This window comes from Hyla sarda, chromosome 8, assembly GCF_029499605.1.
Source record: "Hyla sarda isolate aHylSar1 chromosome 8, aHylSar1.hap1, whole genome shotgun sequence".
Lineage (NCBI taxonomy): Eukaryota > Metazoa > Chordata > Amphibia > Anura > Hylidae > Hyla > Hyla sarda.
Window position 1 is genome coordinate 131,006,870 of NC_079196.1, and position 22,248 is coordinate 131,029,117.

The window sequence follows — 22,248 nt, forward strand, 5'->3', positions numbered from 1 at the left end:
GCAGGCAATATATGGGTTACTGATGCCACAGGGGTGGGCCTGGTTCTGGAAATTTCAAATTTTTGGATAGCGCATGACGTCAGAGCGCCGCGCCGTGCATAGCAACCACGCTGGGGACGCACGACGGAGGCCTGGAGCAGCGCGGACCCGACTCAGGTAATTATGCCACCGGGGATGGGGGGAGGCAACGGGGCAGCGGCGCCGGCAATGGGTGCCACTGCCCCTTCTCTCCCCCTGGCTGTCGGCGCCGCTTCTCTCTCCCTGGCTATCGGCGCCGGCACCGATAGTCAGGGGGACAGAACGGGCAGCGGCGCCGATAACCAGGGGGTGAGAAGGGCCGACAGCAGCGCTCTAGACCCCAGGAAAGGCAGGGGGAGAGAAGCGGGCAGCGACGGCCTCTCTCCCCCTGCCTTTCCTGGGGGTATATCGGGGTATACACGCGCACACACGCACCCTCATTTTACCATGGATATTTGGGTAAAAAACTTTTTTTACCCAAATATCCTTGGTAAAATGAGGGTGCGTGTTATAGGCCGGTGCGTGGTATACCCCGATAAATACGGTACTTAACTTACCTTGTACCATCTCTACATTAAGCCAGTTCAGTACATTACATGATGTGTTACCAGCACTGACCTATCCAATGTCAGCTCCTTCTTCCTTAGTATATACAGAACTAAAGACCCCATTCAGTAGCTCTGCTTTCTCTTTATCGCCTGTGACAACCTCCCCATTATCATTATTAAGGGGTCCTACATGCTTGTTTTTTTTGCATTTATATAGCTAAAAAAAATATTTAGGATTAGTTTTGCTTTCTTTGGCCACCTGTCTCTCATTTTGAATTTTTGCTGTTTTTATTACATTTTTACAGATTTTATTAAGCTCCTTGTACTGTTTAAATGTTATAGCTGACCCATTAGATTTGTATTTTTGGAAAGCAATTTTTTTGTTGTTTATTGCTCTTTTAACATCATTTGTCAGCCATTTGTTCCCATTTGGTATATATTTAGCTGTATAGTTATTTAGAGTTGATTTAAAGATGTCCCATTTACCTTCTGTATCAGTATTTGACAACACCTCCCCCCAGTCTATGTCCTGTAGTGCAGCCCTCAGCCCAGGGAAGTTTGCCTTTTTAAAGTTATATGTTTTTGCCTTCCCCGCCTGTCTTTGTTTTCTGCATTTTAAGTCAAAAGTAACTATATTGTGGTCGCTATTACCAAGGTTTTCCCACACAGTTACATTACCAACCAGCTCTGCGTTGTTGGAAATGATCAGATCCAACAAGACATCACTTCCTGTTGGGTCCTCCACAAACTGGCCCATAAAATTATCCTGCAATAAATTAAAGAATTGTTGCCCCTTTGTAGTTTTAGCCAACCCCGGACCCCAATCTATATCTGGATAGTTAAAATCTCCCATTATTACCACTGTACCCGCCCGGGCAGCCCTCTCGATTTGTTTATACAGCCGACCTTCTATCTCTTCAGTGATATTAGGGGGTCTGTAGATTACACCAAATATTATTTTTTCAGTATTTCCCTCCTTTTGTAATTCTACCCACAGTGATTCCACATCCTCAGAATCATCACACACTATGGCATCGTTCACACTGACTTCCATACCACTTCTTACATACAGACAGACTCCACCACCTTTTCTGTTCATTCTATCTTTGCGAAACAATGTAAACCCCTGCAGATTGACAGCCCAGTCATGCGAGGAGCCCAGCCATGTCTCAATGACCCCAACTATATCAATATGTTCCTCTAGTATCAAGGCCTCAATCTCCCCAATTTTATTTGCTAGGTTTCTGGCATTTGTGAACATACAATTAACATTTCCATCCTTTATGTTATTGGGGTTAATGGGATTCAAGGGTGTAAGTTTTATTTTCCTATGAAGCCTGGGAATTATAGAGAGGTGGGAATTATAAATGTACCTGGGGGTGGAGCGGAGGGAGGGGTTAGAATAGTTAATAGGAATCTATTAACTATTCTAACCCCTCCCTCCGCTCCACCCCCAGGTACATTTATAATTCCCACCTCTCTATCTACACTATCTTCCCCCTCTATGTTGTATGTTCCCTCCCCCCCCAGTCCCTAGTTTAAACACTCCTCCACCCTTCTAGTCATCTTCTCCCCAAGCACAGCTGCACCCTCCCCATTGAGGTGCAGCCCGTCCCTACGGTAGAGCCGGTAACCGACAGCGAAGTCGGCCCAGTTCTCCATGAACCCAAACCCCTCCTTCCCACACCAGCTTCTAAGCCACTTGTTTACCTCCCTAATCTCCCGCTGCCTCTCTGCTGTGGCTCGTGGTACAGGTAATATTTCAGAAAATATTACCTTGGAGGTCCTTGCCTTAAGCTTGTGGCCTAAGTCCCTGAAATCATTTTTAAGGACCTACCTCTTACTTTGTCATTGGTGCCAATATGTACCATGACTGCTGGGTCCTCTCCAGCCCCACCCAACAACCTGTCAACCCGATCCTCGATGTGCCGAACTCGAGCACCAGGAAGACAACACACTGTTCGGCGATCCCGGTCTTTGTGACAGATCGCCCTGTCTGTCCTACTAATAATTGAGTCCCCAATAATAATGAAATAATGTTCAAAATGAACAAAACGATACCTAGAAGCTAAGTATCTTTAAAGATAAATGAAATAATAATTGCTAAATAATAGTATGGGAGTGTGAAAGTATAAGATAATGTAAAAGCAATGTCCCGCCTCGGCCGATGATAGGGTGAGCTTCAGTGGGTTGTAAAAGGGCCCGGGACCAGGAAGAATGGCTAGGCCCTTTACATAACACAGCACCCAGACTATTACCAACCAAAATGAAATACAAGAGCGCTCCATAACGTAACACCACCAGCGAGTAATCCACAAAATAAATAGTGTGGGCTCTTACCGCAGGTGGTTGTATGAGCTCACACGCAACAGCGTGAATGAGTAACAAGGTCCCGTCTGCAGCCTTCCTTGTTAAATGAGAAATACAATACAACAACTTCACAGGATGCGGCAGGATCTGAACAGTGTTGACCAGGACAAGCACAAATGTTCCTTACCTCAATTCTCGTTCTTGTCCTGGTCAGCGATGTTCGGTTCCTGCCGCATCCTTTGAAGTTAGTGTATTGTATTACCAACCAAGGCGGAAAATCGCTGCGCTTGACCATTAGTTGAGCGCAGTGTGACGCATTAAGCACCAAAACCAGGAAGAAGACTGGGCCCGGAGATCGGAGAGAGTTAATTTTTTTTATTGTGGCAACCTGGGCTTTAAAGGGTTGCTCAGGTTTAGAAAAATGCTGCTACTTTCTTTCAAAAACAGCACCTCAAGTTGTTTGTGGTACTGCTGCTCAGTCCCATTCACTTCCATGAAGCAGAGCTGCAACACCAGACACAACCTAATGCTTTTCAAGAGGCATTTTTTTTTTTTACTAATCCTGGATAACCCAATAAATAAAAAAATTAAAATAAAATCCTTTTAAATATTACTATTTTCAAACTCACTGAAGCAAATACTGTATGTGGCTAAATGAAGTATGGGGATTTATAGTTAAGTGATACCTTGCTCTTTATTTATGTTCTGATACAGACCCTCTGCTATATCCTGGTTATTACTATAGCGAACATTGCAAATCTGGCCAGTACAGCTACAGCCATCACAATTCAAAGGGACTGGATTGTTGTTGTTGCTGGTGAAGACAGGAGCAAATTAGCAGGTAAGAAATATTATTAAAAATAGTTTGTATGGTTGAAGAAAAAAAACACAACTCAATAAATTTCTACCAAGGAGGTAAAGTGAAGGGGTATGGGTGAATGATGGGGAGGGGGTTGTGATCCTATATTTCTTCATATGCAATAATTATGTTGTAACCATGCATCTAAGGCTCCTCATTCTGCTGTCGGGACCTGTTACTAAGGGGTCCATCAGGCTCTATTTTTATTTTTTTTTTCCTCAGAAAACTCCTCTCAGCAGGCAAGAAAGTCTTGGAGAAGAAGCCACTTGCCCTTGGAGGTTTTCTGAGTTAAAATGGCTCCTGCTCCCACAGATGAAGCGTCTACCTCTAAAGAGAATGGTTTCTCTGGATCTGGTCTTGAGAGGACAGGTGCAGAGGCAAATGCAGACTTTAAGCGAGTAAAGGCCTCTTCAGCCTCAGGAGGCCAAGACTTCGAGTTACAGTTCTTTTTAGTAAGAGCCACAATTGGAAAAACCAAGGAAGAAAAATGTGGGATGAACTGACAATAATAATTGGCAAACCCAAGAAAGCATTGAATAGCACGTAAACCAGGCCAATCCAACACAGCAGTCAGTTTGTCAGGATCCATCTGAAGACCTTGATGGGAAACAATGTAACCCAGGAACGGCAGACTAGATCTCTCAAATAGGCATTTTTCAAGTTTGGCGTAAAGATGATTCTCAAGGAGGCACTGTAGGACCTGACAGACATGTGAGCGATCCTCTTCCAAATTGGGCAAGAAGATCAGGATATCATCAAGGTACAAAACAACACACGTATAGAGAAGATCTCAGAAGATATCGTTGACAAATTCTTGGAAGACAGCTGGAGCGTTACAGAGACCGAAAGGCATCACAAGATACTCAAAGTGTCCATCTCAGGTATTAAAGGCCGTCTTCCATTAGTCTCCCTCATGGATACGAATAGGATTATATTCTCCCTGCAAATCTAACTTGGAGAAGACCATGGCACCCCGTAGACATTGAAAAAGTACAGAAATTAAAGGATAGCGATTTTTTTAACCTAATCTTGTTTACACTTCTGTAGTCAATACAATGATGGAGAGAACCATCCTTCTTCCCTACGTCTGAAAAATCTTGATATGGAAGAGGCAGGCCCAGCATAGAAGGAGGTAAAGAGACAGCCTTAAACTGGATAGGCACAAGACAGTGGTTTTTGCAAAACAATCCCCAGTGTATGACTTCACCAGTTTTCCAGTCGAGATGCGGAGAGTGACTTTGAAGCCAAGGAAGACCAAGAAGAAACTCCAAAGTACAATGTGGAATTCCTTATGCAACACTCCTACTTGCATGATGAGAGGTTCTGTGCGGGATAACACTGTACAATTCAGATTTTCTCCATTGACAGAGGAAATGAATAAGGGCTTAGGAAGCTGAGTCACAGGAAGATGGTATTTATGAACCAAGGAGGCATCAATAAAATCTCCTGCGGAACCAGAGTCCAAAAAGGCAGAAGAGAAGAAGGAAGTCTTGGTAGGAGGGTAGACTTGGACCGTCAAGATCAAACAAGGAGAGGTAGTATTTACACCCAAGGATGCCTCTCCCACATACCATAGGTGCGAGCGTTTCCCTGACTCTGTGGACGTAAAGGACAATCTTTGAGAAAATGCGCCAGACTGGCACACTAGAGCCACAAGTTCTCATTGCATCTCCTGCTGAGTCAGCCGAGAACGATCCACCTGCATAGATTCTTTGGCAGGAGACAAAGGAGTCGGCAGTGGAAAATGTTGGAACACAGGTGCCAGACGAGGTAGTCACCGTGGTGTGGACAGAATCTCTTTCCTGGTGAAATTCTTCCCGTCTCTCAGTAAAACGCACATCAACACGAGTGGCCAAGTGGATAATGTCACTCAGGAAAGATGGAGGATCACGTGCAGCAAGAACATCCTAGATTCCACTCGAAAGACCTTTTTTGAAAGTAGCACACAAAGCTTCATCATTCCAGGCCAATTCGGAAGCCAGCGTGCGGAACTGAACCGCGTACTCGCCAACAGAAGAATCCCCCCTGGCGCAGAGCCGTCTTGGCCGAGGAAGACCGCTCGGGTTCTTCAAAGACACTGCGGAACTCTGCAAGGAAGGCCTGCAGGTTAGAGGAGGCCAGGTCATTACAATCACAGAGAGGAGTAGCCCAAACTAGAGCTTTACCAGACAGTAAACTGATCATGAATGCAACTTTAGCTCGCTTCGTCGAGAATTAGTCTGCCATGAGTTCTAAATGCATAGAACACTGTGTCACAAAGCCTCTACACAGCTTGGGATCTCCCTCATACTTCTAAGGTAAGGATAAACAAAGCTTGCATCCAGAAAAAGCTGCTGGCACTGGAGGAGACACTGGAGTTGGTTGCGGCTGCTGTTGATGTTGTTACTGCTTAGCGGCAAGAAGCTTTTGCATCATGGCTGATAACTGGTTCAACTGTTGAGCCTGATGTGCCAACTGTTGTGACTGTTGAGCCACGATGGTGGAAAGGTCTGAGACATCAGGCAGAGGCACCCCAGCGGGATCCATCGCCGGATCTTACTGTAACACCAGTGTTACACCCACGATCCCCCTGAAGGGATAGGAGTGAGGTGGCAGGGGTGCCACCCCTCCTATCCCTGCTATTGGTCATCTATAAGCGACCAATAGCAGATCGGGGAATCGGGGGGAAGGGTTAACTTTCGGTTTCCCCGTTCTGCCCACCCACAATAGTCTGGGCAGAATGGGGAAACCGACTACGACAGGCGCCGGAGTCCACTTACCGCAGCGGAGGTGACGTGGGGATCGGTGGCAGCAGAGGATGGCAATGCGGCTCCCTGGATCCTACGGGAGCCGGTGAGTTGCCTGGCAACATCTGGAGGACTATACAGTGGTCTCTAAACTGTAGCCCTCCAGATGTTGCAAAACTAAAACTCCCAGCATGCCTGGACAGCTATTTGGGCATGCTGGGATTTGTAGTTTTGTAACAGCTGGAGGGTCACAGTTTGGTGATCACTGTGCAGTGGTCTCTAAACTGTAGCCCTCCAGATGTTGCAAAACTGCAAATCCCAGCATGCCAAACAGCAAACATCGGCATGCTGGGAGTTGTAGTTGCGTACCTCCAGCTGTTGCATAACTACATCTCCCAGCATGCCCTTCGGCAATCAGTACATGCTGGGAGTTGTAGTTTTGCAACAGTTGGAGGCACACTGGTTGGAAAATACAGAACCTAACTGCACGGTCTGTCAGTACATGCTGGAAGTTGTAGTTTTGAAACAGCTGGAGGTTTGCCCCCCCATGTGAATGTACAGGGTACATTCACACGGGCGGGTTTACAGTAAGTTTCCTGCTTGAAGTTTGAGCTGCGGCACCGTAAACGCCCGGCAGTGCGAATGTACCCTAAAAACACTATACTACCACATAATAAAGGGTAAAACACTACATATAAACCCCTTACACTGTGCCCCCCCCCCCCCCCCCCCAATAAAAACGAAAAAGTATTGTACGGCAGTGTTTCCAATACGGAGCCTCCAGCTGTTGCAAAGCAACAACTCCCAGCATTTCTGGACAGCCACTGACTGTCCAGGCATGTTTGGGAATCACTGGCGTAGAATACCCCTATGTCCACCCCTATGCAATCCCTAATTTAGTCCTCAAATACGCATGGCGCTCTTTCATTTTGGAGCCCTGTCGTATTTCAAGGAAACAGTTTAGGCCCACACATGGGGTATTTCCGTACTTGGGAGAAATTGAACTACAAATTTTGGGGGGCTTTTTCTCCTTTCACCCCTTATGAAAAGGAAAAGTTGGGGGTTACACCAGCCTGTTAGTGCAAAAAAAATTACACTAACATGCTGGTGTTGCCCCATACTTTTTATTTTCACAACCAGTAAAAGGAAAATTTGTAACGCAATTTCCCCTGAGTAAGGAAATACCCCATATGTGGGCGTAAGATGCTCTGCGGATGTACAACAAGGTTCAGGAGTGAGAGCGCACTATGTACATTTGAAGCCTAAATTGGTGATTTGCACAGGGGGGGCCGATTTTACAGCTGTTCAGACATAAATGCAAAAAAATAAATACCCACATGTGACACCATTTTGTAAACTACACCCCTCGCGGAACGTAACAAGGGGTATAGTGAGCCTTAACACCTCACAGGTGTTTGACGAATTTTCGTTAAATTTGGATGGGAAAATGAAAAAATACAAATTTTCACTAAAAGGCTGGTGTTACCCTAAAGTTTTCATTTTCACAAGGGAAAATAGGAAGAAACCCCCCAAAATTTGTAACCCCATTTCTTCTGAGTAAGAACATACCCCATATGTGGATGTAAAGTTCTCTGTGAGCGAACTACAATGCTCAGAAGAGAAGAAGCGCCATTGGGCTTTTGAAGAGAAAATTTGTCCGGAATTGAAGGCCACGTGTGTTTACAAAGCCCCCATAGTGCCAGAACAATGGACCCTCCCCACGTGTGACTCCATTTTGGAAACTACCCCCCTCACAGAATGTAATAAGGAGTGCAGTGAGCATTTACGCCCCACAGGTGTCTGACAGATTTTTGGAACAGTGGTCCGTGAAAATGAAATTTTTCATTTGCTCAGCCCACTGTTCCAAAGATTTGTCAAATGCCAGTGGGGTGTAAATGGGTTTCCTATATGCGACTTGCCCCCCAAAAACCATTTCAGAAAAACTCACTCTCCAAAATCCCATTGTCGCTCTTTCCCTTTTGAGTCCTCTACTGCGCCTGCCGAACACTTGACATACACATATGAGGTAGTTCCTTACTCGAGAGAAATTGGCTTACAAATTTTGAGAGGATTTTTCTCCTTTTACCCCTTCCAATTCCGATTTTGAAAATTTTGTGAAAATTGGAAAATTGCTGCTGAACTTTGAAGCACTCTGATGTCTTCCAAAAGTAAAAACATGGCAACTTTATGATGCAAACATAAAGTAGATATATTTTATTTGTGAATCAAAATATAATTTATTTGGAATGTGTATTTTCCTTACAGGCAGAGAGCTTAAAAGTTAGAAAAATGCTACATTTTAAATTTTTTCATAACATTTTTGAATTTTTCACCAAGAAATGATGCAAGTATTGACAACATTTTACCACTAACAGAAAGTAGAATATGTCACGAAAAAACAATCTCGGAATCAGAATGGAAGGTAAAAGCAACCCAGAGTTATTAATGCTTAAAGTGACAGTGGTCAGATGTGCAAAAAACACTCTGGTCCTACAGTGAAAGAAAGTAATTAAAATGCCTTAAAAAATTCTCATTATTCTGGCATTTGGCAAATATAAATAATTTTGGTAATCCTAATTGACCTAAAATGGGTAAGGTTTATTCTGATTTGATGCTATAAAGTGAGAAAAACATTCATATGCGTTTTATATAGTGTATGTGTAACATTCATGGAAGTAGTGGATCCGCTGTACCTGTGTGGAAATGACGTGGGCTGTACCGCACAGGCTGCTGAGATGAAACCTAGCACTGGAAGAATGAGGTAAACTCGTAGTCAGGACTAGCAAAAGGACAGGGTAGGTGGCACAGATGCGTGGTCAGGAAACGTAACAGGAGGTCAACAGGCAGGCGGTACAGAAGCAAGGTCAGGTCACGGAGTGGAAGGTCATAACACAGGTTAGACTATACACAGTAACGCTTTCTCTTGGGCACAGGGCACACAAAGATCCGGCACAGGAAATAGGAAGTGCTGACACTTATAGAGTCAGTAGAGGTGGAAAACAATTAAGGGCATACTGGCCCTTTAAATGACAGGGTGCTGGCACGCGTGCTGGGGAACAGAACCAGCAGAGAGGCCAGAATGTGTAAGGGGTAAGTGACGGCGCAAGATTTGCATGCGGCCGCAAGTCCCGGCAATGCAAGTCCCGGAACCCCGGGGTGGGGGTTCTGGAGTGCTCGCCGCAACAGTATGTAATTCTGGTTTCAACTCTGGGTACATTTTAAAGTATTTATCTATTCTGATATTTTTGGCCTTTTCTTAGGATAATCCATCAATATCAAATTAATGGGGTTCTGACTACTAGAAACCTCACGTATCAACTGTTTGAGATTGCAGTCTCTCTTTTTTATGAAGAAACAAAAAAAGCTGCAGCACAGCAGCATGCAGTAAAATCGTATTCTTTATTCAAGCTTCACATAGACCTTAGCATAGGATCATTTGGACAACATTGATGCGTTTCAATGGATGTATCCGCCTTAGTCATACTAAATCCACTAAATCCATCCGGACTATATAGGGCAGAGACTCCACCCACAACAGGTGCAAGTACCTGTCCTAGTTGGACCAGCTCTCCACTCACAGAGTCCAGAACTAACACATGGGGTTGCTATCCACTAACACATGGGGTTGCTATCCACTATAGAGGGATGTAGCCGGAGGGCTTACCTTTGCTTCCCTGGTGTCCGTGGCTCTGTCATTGATAGAGCCTGGCTGGACTAGGCTCTATCAATGGATCGCAGAGCACAAAGATCAATGGAGTTCAATAGAACTCTATTGATCTGCATGAGGAATCTAATGGTTCCTCCTAAAAGTCTAAAAAGTGTAACACAAAAAACAAAACAAAAAAGTTTTCATAAAAGTTTAAAAGACATACATTAACCCCTTCTATGTTAAAAGTTCATATCACCCCCTTTTCCTATATAAAAACATGTAAACATAATAAAAATAAATATATTTAGTATCGTTGCGTCGTAATTGTACGAACTATTGAAATATAACATTATGTATCCCATAAGGTAAATGACGTAAATGTAAAAAAAAATACCAAACCACAGAATTGAAATTTTTATAATATCCCAGAAAAAAAAAGTAAAAAGCGATTAAAAATTCAGATCAATATCAAAATGGTACCAATACAAAAAATACAAAAAGCAGATTATGGCGCAAAAAAATTAGCCCTCATACAGCCTGGTATGCAAAAAAAGTTTTTGCATTTATTTATTTATTTTTTGGTTTGGAGAATATGTTATTGAAAAATGTAAAGGTCTCATTATAGTAGGTAGTTATGGCTATTATAGGGCGAGGAGGAAAAAATTAGAGTGTAAAAGTGAAAATTGGTCCGGACAAGTGGATCGTCATGAGGGACAAGTAGATTTTGCTCTGTTTTAGTCCCATTGGACAAGTAGTTTTTTTTAATTAAATTTCCACACCCCTGAGGAGTATTTTGCTTTCGTAAGCTACATGATTGTTTTCCCTTTCTGCGGAGTGGTATATGCATCTTCACTACATATCTGCACAAATATATGAATTTGTGCAAATGATGCAGCATGTACATGATAACATCTATCTCTAATAACATTCTTCTTCTTTTAGTCCGTTGTATATTGCCCACAGTTATATGAAAATGTATATTCAAATCATCATCATCTGTGTATACTACATAACAATCTTTTGTTAGTATTGTTATGGTTTATTTTTTAGAGATAAGATAAAGATATTTGGCTCTGCTTACTTCTTTTCACCCTTTGTTGAAGTGTCTCTTAGCTGTGGAGTGTTGTGGAGTACTGATAGGTTGAAGTTTTGTGGTGCTCTGACGTAAATATGTAGACAACAATTCTTAGATGAGAAGAAATAACGTTGGGGACTCACCACTTCTTCTTTCTTTGATTTATTCAAACATACTCACAGATTCAAGCATGTAACGGGATGGACGGGTCCAGGCATGGTGGGGGGGTACAGTAGGCGACAACGGCCGTGTTTCGCATCCTGTTACATGCTTGTATCTGTGAGTATGTTTGAATAAATCAAAGAAAGAAGAAGTGGTGAGTCGCCGACGTTATTTCTTTCTTCTCATCTAAGAATAGTTTATTTTTTGCACTGATTTTAAACATTTTTTGACAGATGTCCCTATTGTTATAGAATATACATGTTTTTATGTACTAATGCGGCATATTATGATCCATTGGTTTATCTGACTATATGTTAGTTCCGGACTCTGTGGGTGGAGAGCTGGTCCAACTAGGACAGGTACTTGCACCTGTTGTCTCTCCCCTATATAGTCCGGATGGATCATCAGTGGATTTAGTATGACTAAGGCGGATACGTCCACTGAAACGCGTCACTCTGTTGTCCGAACGATCCTATGCTGAGGTCTATGTGAAGCTTGAATAAAGAATACGGTTTTACTGCATGCTGCTGTGCTGAACCTTTTTTGTTTCTTCATTTGACTAGACATGTGGTCCACACGTGTCCGTGACACAGCAGACGTGTTGGTGAGCTGGACTTTATCTACATTTGTATTTGGACTCTCTTTTTTTATGTACTGCACAATGCCCTCAGGTTTATGGCAGCTTTGCAAAGTATTGCAGCTTTGTCCTGTTCATGTTAAAGGGGTACTCTGTTGGAATTTTTTTTTTTAAATCAACTGGTGCCAGAAAGTTAAACATATTTGTAAATTACTTCTATAAAAAAAATCTTAATCTTTCTAGTACTTATCAGCTGCTATATACTTCAGGAAGTTGTATAGTTCTTTTCAGTCTGACCACAGTGCTCTCTGCTGACACCTCTGTCTGTGTCATGAACTGTCCAGAGCAGGATAGGTTTGCTATGGGGATTTTCTCCTACTCTGAACAGTTCCTGACATGGACAGAGGTGTCAGCAGAGAGCACTGTTGTCAGACAGAAAGGAAATTCAAAAAGAATTTCCTGTGGAGCATACATCAGCTGATAAGTACTGGAAGGATTAAGATTTTTTTTTAATAGAAGTCATTTACAAATCTGCTTAATTTACTGGCACCAGTTGATTTAAAAAAAAAAATGTTTTCCAGTGGAGAACCCCTTTAATGTAAAGAGTTGGACCTTCACTGATCTGATACATCAGTTATAAATAACTGGAAAACCTCTCTGAGTCAAAATATGTGTTCAAACAGACTAAAGCAAATTTTTTCTTCTTGTTTATGTTTAATGACAGACATGAACGCAACAGTGAGACGAATTGACCAGCTCACAAACATATTGGCTCCACTGGCAGTTGGACAGATAATGACATTTGGATCACCTGTTCTAGGATGTGGTTTTATTGCTGGTTGGAACTTGGTGTCAATGTGTATAGAATATTTGCTACTTTGGAATGTGTACCAAAAGACACCAGCCTTGGCTTTTAAATCTTGCAAGAAAGATGAACAAGAACTGAAACAACTTAATATAAAAGGTAGTAGATCATTTCCTGATGTATAACAATAAAAGTATATGTACACTTTGTGGGCAAAAGTGTGTGGGCACCCCTCCAAATTACTGAGTTAAGGCATTACTACTGATAGAAGCTGTAAAAATGTATCACTAAATAATGAGTGTGGATCATAATACAAATGGGAGCTTGCTGAACATTTTATTTCAAAACTGTAGGTATTAATATCAAGATGTCCCATGACAGATTAAAATATTCTAGAAAATGCTTTGCCAGAAAAGTTCAAAGGAACCGATCGCCACAATTTTTATGCAATATGAAATAGGCAGATGTTACCTTATTGCAATTGCAATAAGGTAGCATCTACCTATTTCATATTGCATAAAAACTGGGACCCACCAGCCAGGGACCTGTCGGTAACAGCAGACATCAACTATCGCAATGTCTGCCATTAATCCCTAAGATGCTGTGATCAATACAGATCACAGCATCTGCGGCATCAGGGATCAGATCAGCCAAGATGCTGGATGAAGGTGCCTTCACCTGCCTCTGTCCGTCCCCCCAGCATCGTCTTCTCTGTTCTGACATTGATGCCTATGCATAGTACTGAACAGTATTAGCAATCTAATGATTGCTATAAATAGTCCTCTAAGGGGACATAAAAAGTGTTTAAAAAAAAAAAGGAAAATAAATTTACAAAAATGTGTGGGGTTTACTCACTTATGTTAATTTCTGTACATAACCTATATGATTCTCCTCTGCAAGACAATTTTGTGTTCTCTGTCTTAAAGAAAATCTGACCGCTACTTCACCTGTACTTAACCCAGTATAATGGGTTATAGTACAGGTGAAGAGCTGTAAAATGAGAAGTTACTCACTGAAATACATTTACTAGGTCCTGCTACCTCGGACAATTTTCTTTAAAGGGGTACTCCATCCCTAGACACCTTATCCCCTATCCAAAGGATAGGGGATAAGATGTCAGATCGCCGGGGTCCCGTTGCTGGGGACCCCCGGGATCGCCGCTGCGGCACCCCGCTATCATTACTGCACAGATCGAGTTCGCTCTGTGCGTAATGACGGGTGATACAGGGGACAGAGCAGTGTGATGTCATGGCCTGCCTTCCTAATGCAAGTCTATGGCAGGGGACGTGACGACCGCCACACCCCCTCCCATAGACTTGTATTGAGGGGGGCAGGCCGTGACGCCATGAGGGGTGGAGCCGTGATGTAATGATGCTCCGGCCCCTGTATTGCCCGTCATTACGCGCAGAGCAAACTCGCTCTTTGCAGTAATGATAGCGGGGTGCCGCAGCGGCGATCCCGGGGGTCCCCAGCAGTGGGACCCCGGCGATCGTACATCTTATCCCCTATCCTTTGGATAGGGCATAAGATGTCTAGGGGCGGAGTACCCCTTTAAGCCTGTGTGAGCTGCTCCCAAGGATCCTCTCCATGCTTTCTGAGCTGGTGTGTTACCCCTTCGTCCTCCCTGCTGCAATTGCTTAGGCCAGTTATCTCCATGAGACAGCTAATTTTATTAGCTTTGCTATTATAAAGCCTGGGAAAGCTAAGGTGCTTCATTTTTGAAAGTTTTAACAGAAGCTTTAGTAAACTGATATTACGAAGTCTATGACATTTGTACAATATGCGCTAAAAGATTTCTATAATGGAAATCCATTATGTCTGATAATCAATGATTCTTCTTTTGTGTATGTCTATATTAGGAATGAATTTGTTTTTGTTTTCAAAGTTGTAGATGCAAATTCAAATAACAATGAAAAACCTGCTGAAGATGTCCAACTCATGGGAGAAAAAAGTGTGGCGACAGCTGAAACTTCTAAAAAGTCAATGTGCAGTGAGAAAATTACAGAACCCTTTCGTACCTTTCGTGATGGGTGGGTTGCATACTACAACCAGTCAGTGTTCTGGGCTGGCATGGGTCTTGCTTTCCTCTACATGACTGTCCTTGGCTTTGACTGCATCACCACTGGGTATGCCTACACACAAGGCTTGAGTGGCTCTGTTCTTAGTATTCTTATGGGTGCATCTGCCATTTCTGGAATTATGGGAACTGTTGCATTTACCTGGTTCAGAAAAAAATGTGGTCTGATTCGTACTGGATTCATTTCAGGAGTAGCTCAAGTCAGCAGCCTTGTTCTATGTGTGGTTTCAGTCTTTATGCCTGGAAGTCCATTGGATCTTACAGTTTCTCCATTTCAAGACATTGGTACTCGCTTTCTGGAAGTAGAGCCTTTACCTACATTATCTCCAGATGGTGTTTCTCAGGAAGTCCTCACAACCAGCTTACAAAATCTTTTGAATAACTCCAGCTTAACAACTGATGAACCAGGTGTTTCAATGCCATTGACCTCAGTCAGTTTACTTTTTGCTGGAGTTATTGCAGCTAGAATTGGTAAGTACAATGTATTGGCTGAAATTTTGGGAACAAAACTTACATTTTTAAATAAGATATCTTCAGGTGCACTGACAAAAGCAGTCATTATGCAAAACCTGTATAATGATTGCACAAGAAGTATGTAGGCCAATTAAAATTAGTATTTTCATTTTTTGTACATTTTTTTTTCTGCCTCACCATTTAATGATCAAATGGTTTTTATTGAATTTTTTCAAGAATTTTACAATACAATACACAAAGCCATTGCAATATTATTGCCAAAAAGAAAACAGTATAAAACCTTATGCATAATGCTTTCAATTTTCCACCTACAGACCTATTTGAGGGCTTGTTTTTTCTGCCACAAGTTGTACTTTGTAATAATGTCAATCACTTTACCACCAAATCTACGGTTAATACAAAAAAAAAATTATTATTTGTGGGGCGAAATTGAGATGTAGGTCCGTACAATGAAATGATGTCCAACTCAATTACATTTTAACAAAAAATTTGCATGCTTAAAAGTCTCCTCTTTTGACCACTATAACTTATTTTTCCTAATATGGGGCTGTATAAGGGCTCATTTTTTGCGCCTTGATCTGTAGTTTTTTTATTGGTACTATTTTTGTTTTGATGGTATTTTTTGATCACTTTTTTTATACATATTTTTGCATTTCGCCATTGACTGTGTGGTTTATTTAACCTTATATTTTTATAGTTCAGACATTTAAGCACGTGGAAATACCACATGTTTTATTTTTGTTAACATTTTATTTAAAAAATGGGAAAAGGGGGATGATTCAAACTTTTATTAGGGCAGAGGTTTTTTCAAATTGTTTATTTTTGAATTTTTTTAGTCCCCATAAGGCAATCTAACTTGCAACCTTTAGATTGCAAACACTAAACAATGCTGCTCCATAGAACAGCATCGATAAGTGTTATCAGTGCTCCATTGCTACAAGTTGCTGAAGTTTCCTGCATTGGAGCACCGAACGGATGGCAAGCAGGCAGGTAAGGGCCCTCCCACTGTCCTCTCAGCTGATCGGGATCTTGTGACTTTGCTGCAGGTATCCCTATCAGCATCATTGAGCTACCACATAATGATTTTTCCTGTTATAGACGCCGAGATCAACTTTGATCCAGCGTCTAAAGAGTTATTGCCGGCCATCGATTCGATCAGTGATGTCTAGCATTAGCCGTTGGTCCTTATTACAGCGGGACTTCGGCATCTTATCCCCTATCCAATCAGACATCTTAACTCCTATCCTTTGGATTGGGGATAAGATGTCTAGGGGTGGAGTACCCCTTTAAGGTGTTAATTGTATTAAGGTGTTTCTTACTAAAGCTTTCATTGATACCATATTGGGGTAGATATGATTTTTATATTACATATTTTAAAAGGCTGGATGAAGAAAACGGTTTTCCCATTGTTTTTTTTTTTATTGTTTTTTTTTTTTTTAATACTATGGGTTGTTCTGGATGTGCCAGTACCAATTTTTCCCATAATATTTTATTCACAATATTTATTAGTCCCAATAGAGGACTTGAAGGTTAGATCGAGGAAGAGGGGCATTTTATATGTTTTATACTGAAATCAATGTGCTTTGCAAGACAAAGCAGCAAAGTTGTTAAGAGGCATGCTATTATAGCGAATCTTAAACTTTCTTAGTGTCAATGAATACAATGTACTGCTGCTCTTAGCAGGTGCTGAGTTTTGTACCATCTTCAGCCATAAAACTTGATGCTTCTTAAATTTAAATTTAAAGTTGTTGGTTATGTCCCTCCTGATAAAAACGCCCACCCATTTTTTACTGCTTTTCAATAAGTGGGGTGGAGTGTAAAACATACAACCAAAGTAGTGACATTTTTACACAGAAATTAGTACATAAGGATTAATATATTTTCCCATATGTATGTGTGTGTGTGTTTATTTTTGCAGGTCTTTGGTCCTTTGATCTGACTGTAACACAGCTCCTTCAAGAAAATGTCATAGAGTCTGAAAGAGGCATTATAAATGGAGTCCAGAACTCCATGAATTATCTTCTTGATCTTATGCATTTCATCATGGTGATCTTGGGGCCCAACCCAGAAGCGTTTGGCTTGCTTGTTCTTATTTCAGTGTCTTTTGTTGCAATGGGCCACATGATGTTTTTTCGATTTGCATACAAAAATCTTGGAATGCAATTATTTTCTTGCTCTTCATCAGATTTGAAAACAGTGGCAAGTAATGCGCAACATGAAGATTCAGCAGTTTAAAGGGAATGTGTCATCAGAAAATGACCTATTGTATAAGGGTACGTTCACACGTACAGGATCTGCTGCATATTTTGTGCAGCTGATTTTTCTACCTATTAACTTCAATGGGTAGCAAAATCAGCTGCAGAAAATATGCAGCAGATTTTGGACATGTGAACACACCCTAAATCAAGATTTTATCTTAGCTATACTTTTCAAGAATTTTTGTTGTTTTTTTCTAATTTTCCATTTTACTATCTATCTAAGACTTCTTGTTATATACAGATAATTTGTAAAGAATTGCTTTCCTCTCAGAGACAGGAGTACAGTAAAAGGCGACACCAGTAAAGAGATAACATTGGATCCACTACCATTCATAGCAGAGATCAGGATCCTGCCTTCCTGTAGAATGACCTCTAAAGAGGTCAAAGAGAATGCTCAGTAACATCTGCAATTCATCTAAATTGGTCAGCTTCTGCCCTTTGTTGTCTATGTCCATGAGTCCTGCAGCTTATAACTAAATTATGTGCAAAGAAACACATTGCATCCTGGTAAATAAACCTTCTTTTCACCATTCTGGTTGTGTCGTTTGGTCCAGTCAGCACCATTACAATCCTGCCGTTGGTCTACTGAAGCTCATCCTATTACTCTAATCAGGAAAAACAAACCTAGGTGACACATTCCCTTTAAAGGCGAATTAAGGTCTTCAACCAATTATTAGCTTATGTTGTGTTTACTAGTGACCTTCAAGTTTGTTACAATGTTGGCTTTATTGAAAGTTATGTAGTAGTAGATGGTAATTTGATAAAACCACAAAAGAACCGAAACACACATTTATGTTCAGATTAAGGGTATGTTCCACTGCGGAATTCCGCACGGACATTCTTCCGCAACAGAATCACATTGATTTTAAACTGATTCTGTTGCACTGTTCACATAGCAGTATTTCAAATTCCGACATGTCTATTCTTTCTGCGGACTCTGCACAGAAATGCATTGCTGTCTATAAGACTGCTCATTTCCGAGCAGTCTTAGCGCTGACATGTTCTGCCTGCACTCAGGGAGTCAGGGAGGTTTTCAGTGTGGACTTTCACCCGTGTAAACATAGCCGAAGTCAATTTTTTTGTCAAATGCTTTGAAAGCTGCCTTTTGGTGTGTATGTCAGAAATAGCCCTTTTATTCCCAAAGTTTCATGACAATTATGGATTTTCTAATTTTCTGCTTAAAGGGGTACTGGTGCCAGACTATTATACAGATTTTCTGCTTAAAGGGATACTGGTGCCAGACTATTATACAGATTTATAAATTACTTCTGCTAAAAAATCTAAATCCTTCCAGTACTTATCAGCTGTTGTGTGCTTCATAGGAAGTTATGTAGTCCTTTCCAGTCTGACCACAGTGCTTTCTGCTGTCTCCTCTGTCTGTATCAGGAACTGGCCAGAGGAAGAGTTCTGCGAACCTCTACTACTCTGGACTGTTCCTGACAGGGACAGAGGTGGTAGCAAAGGGTACTGTGGTCAGACTGGAACTACACAACTTCCATTGGAGCATACAGCAGCTGATAAATACTTGAAGGCTTCAGATTTTCAAATAAAAGTAATTTACAAATCTGTGTAACTTTTTGCCATTTTTTTTCTCCCAAATTCATTTTTTCGTTTTTTTTTTTTTTAACTTTTAATGGGGTATTACGAAGTGCCACAGGGGCAAAGTAATTGAATTAATTTGATTAATCACTCTTCTATTAGTTATATGTATGATATTGCAATTATGTTTTACAGGAATACATTGGTATACCTTAGATTTACCTGTGCTACAAAGCATCCTTAACAATGATGTTGCAACCGGACTTATGTAACCTGACTGTAAGGCAAAACTAATGCAATATATATATATATATATATATATATATATATATATATATATATATATATATATATATGTATGTGTGTGTGTGTGTGTGTTTGTGTAATATATACATTTTTTTTTCACAATGGGGGTGGAGTCAATGTCAGACCAACATACAATTGCATGAGTCTTTGGTTGGGTGACAGTTAATTCTTTGTCTTACAGTAAACTATTTTATTTGAAAAGTGATTTTGTTTTTATATCAATCAATGCAAATAAAAAGCAAAAAATGAATGTTTAAAAATGGCATAATATTGACCATTGTTTGATTACAGAAACAATTTGAATCATTGTAATGTCTTTATCGTTTTTGTATCACAGTTACAGTATAGCCTTCTTTACTGTGTAATTTCTTTGATTTTGTTTAGCATTTAACTTTTAGCATCTAACTATATTAATTGTGTTATTGTAGCAGCCTATTATATCTGTCCAAAGAACAACAACACAATTGAGTTCCAAATACTAGTAGCTTATCCACAAAAAAGCCACAACACCATAGAGCTCCATGCAGACTCTCCAGGCAATTCAAATCAAACACGTGTGTAGGGCAATGGTTATATGCTGACCGCAAGTGAATCAATGGAAGTGAGTAAAAGATAAAATCATAACTCACGATTTCTTTGGAAAATTCTTCAGGATTTACTTTCCTTTTTTTTATATTGCACTTCAGATCGTCTTGAAAAGACTTAATAGCAGCATATTTAGCAGCAGAATTAAACAGCATAAACAGTAGTTCCACCAGTCATGGCACAACGTTTCAGGGGCAGACCCCCTTATTCATGCGCGTGAATGATCAGAAATGATCTGATTGGTTGCTATGGGCAACTGGGCAATTTTCCTCTGCACAGGTTTTTATAAATCTCCCCCAACTTGAACCCTGGTATTAACACCGCTTAAAAGCTGACCTGTTAGCAGGTCTTTAAGGTATAAAGTAAGGGTATGGCTGTATAGGGCTTTTGGTCCTGAATCCGTACATTATTTAATTGACCCCACCAACACCGGTGAAAGGGCTTAATACGGCTGGACTGGCTCCACAGCCTAAATTGCATATCAACATTCCTGCCAAACTCTTTTAATATTGCTCTTTGGGGAGAAAAAACAAAACTGCATGCAACAGTTTTTTTTTTCTTTTCTTCCCATAGGGAAATATTGACCATTCATGTCTCTAATTGCACAACCATATTTTGCCAGGTAACTCTAGTGTTAGTGAATTTATATACAGTCAACAATGTATATAACTAGATTTAAAAAAACGTGTTTGTGTGTGTGTGTTATTTGAGTGTAAAATATTAGAATTTGTCCTGCAACCTCAGACTAGTTTTTAGATAAGATATTACACTAAAAACATTACTTTAGTAAAATTTTGCTAACATGCTTCATTTTCTGTATAATTTTTCAATTAGGCAAATTGATTATCATTAAAAGGTTAAGAGACATAATTAGGCCTATTTCTATTGCATAATTTTCTATCTGATACATCCTAAAAAGGTTGACAATTTACTCACAGATAGTACCATCAAATCATTAGATATACATTTTCACTGTTTTCCTAGAAATTTCAAAGCCCATACTGACATCCAAATAGTTATAAACTAATATTGCTCTCCTTTCATAAGTCCACGTTTAGCAATTCTATAGAAAATGGATTTGACATTAAAGGGAAAAGTGACTACTGATTCACATGCACTAAACCCAATGCATGGGGTTCTAGTCCAGGTAAACCAAACAAAAATAAGGTATTGATTATCTGGATCTGCAGCACAATATTAGATAGAATTGCTAATATTTTAATTGCCGGCTTTGCACAATGGAGATGATACCCAGCATCCCCTACCTCATGCCGCGCCTCGCCGGGCGATTAACATATTATCAATGCCATCTTATAATCTCCAGAACCGGGCCATGGATCCGGGTAAGTTATACCTTCTTTTTAATTCACATTTTTAAAGATCACAGTTGAGGCAAAATAAGTATAGCAAATGAAGTACACTCACTGCACTCCATTTTAAATTTGGATCTTGTTGGTTTTTTAACTTTTGTAACTAGTGAAACTGAAATTCCATTATAACTTTTTTGCAGATCTGCTTAAAATTTGCTGCATTGTCCTGATAGAAAGGTTAAACCTATGCTTGTGGACAAAAATCTTTCTGAAATTCTCTCATCATTACAGAATTTTCCTCTTCCAAATTAGATTCTGTTCCTGCTTTGAAGAGAAGGGTCCAGGGTCTCATTACATACACCTTTATGCCAAAAAACAAATATACATATTACAATATTAGTTATCAGTGAACCTTTGTTGCATATACATACATTTTACAATATACAGTGGTTCCACAAATTACAATATTAATTGGTTCCAGGACGACCATTGTATGTTGAAACCATTGTATGTTGAAACTTGCTTTATCTATATTAGTTATCTACTTATTTGTCTTTAATCCTCACTTTTTCCTATTTTTGGATTACATTTTGTTGGCTTCAGAACCAATTACCAGGTTTCCATAGACTTATGGTCTTAACATACAATTATATATGTATGTTAAGACTATAACTCTATGGAAACCTTGTAATTGGTTCTGAAGCCAACAAAATGTAATCCAAAAATAGGAAAAAGTGAGGATTAAAGAAAAATAAGTAGATAACTAATATAGATAAAGCAAGTTCTTTCATATAAAAGTAAGAAAGAGCTGCTGGTATCTGTAATGTAGAGGACAGGAGCTTCTTCAGGGTCCTGTACAGTACACACAGTATCCCTAAAAAGTAAATGTAGCTGCCCTTACTTGGTGTCCAAAGGAGCAGCTAACCCTGACACAGGTAAAGAGTAATACAGAACATATAATACCTCCCTG

At 40.5% G+C, this 22,248-nt stretch overlaps 1 protein-coding gene across 1 annotated transcript in view; it reads left to right on the forward strand.

Annotated features, from left to right (window-relative positions):
- SLC40A1 (solute carrier family 40 member 1) overlaps window positions 1-21,887 on the forward strand; it is a 141,078-nt gene extending 119,191 nt beyond the window's left edge. Inside the window, exons 5-8 of the mRNA XM_056534078.1 lie at window positions 3,591-3,717; window positions 12,649-12,888; window positions 14,615-15,277; window positions 17,199-21,887. Coding sequence (XP_056390053.1) covers window positions 3,591-3,717; window positions 12,649-12,888; window positions 14,615-15,277; window positions 17,199-17,515 — 1,347 coding nt within the window. The 3' untranslated portion in view covers window positions 17,516-21,887. The remainder of the gene's footprint in view (window positions 1-3,590; window positions 3,718-12,648; window positions 12,889-14,614; window positions 15,278-17,198) is intronic.
- The last annotated feature ends 361 nt before the right edge of the window (window positions 21,888-22,248 follow it).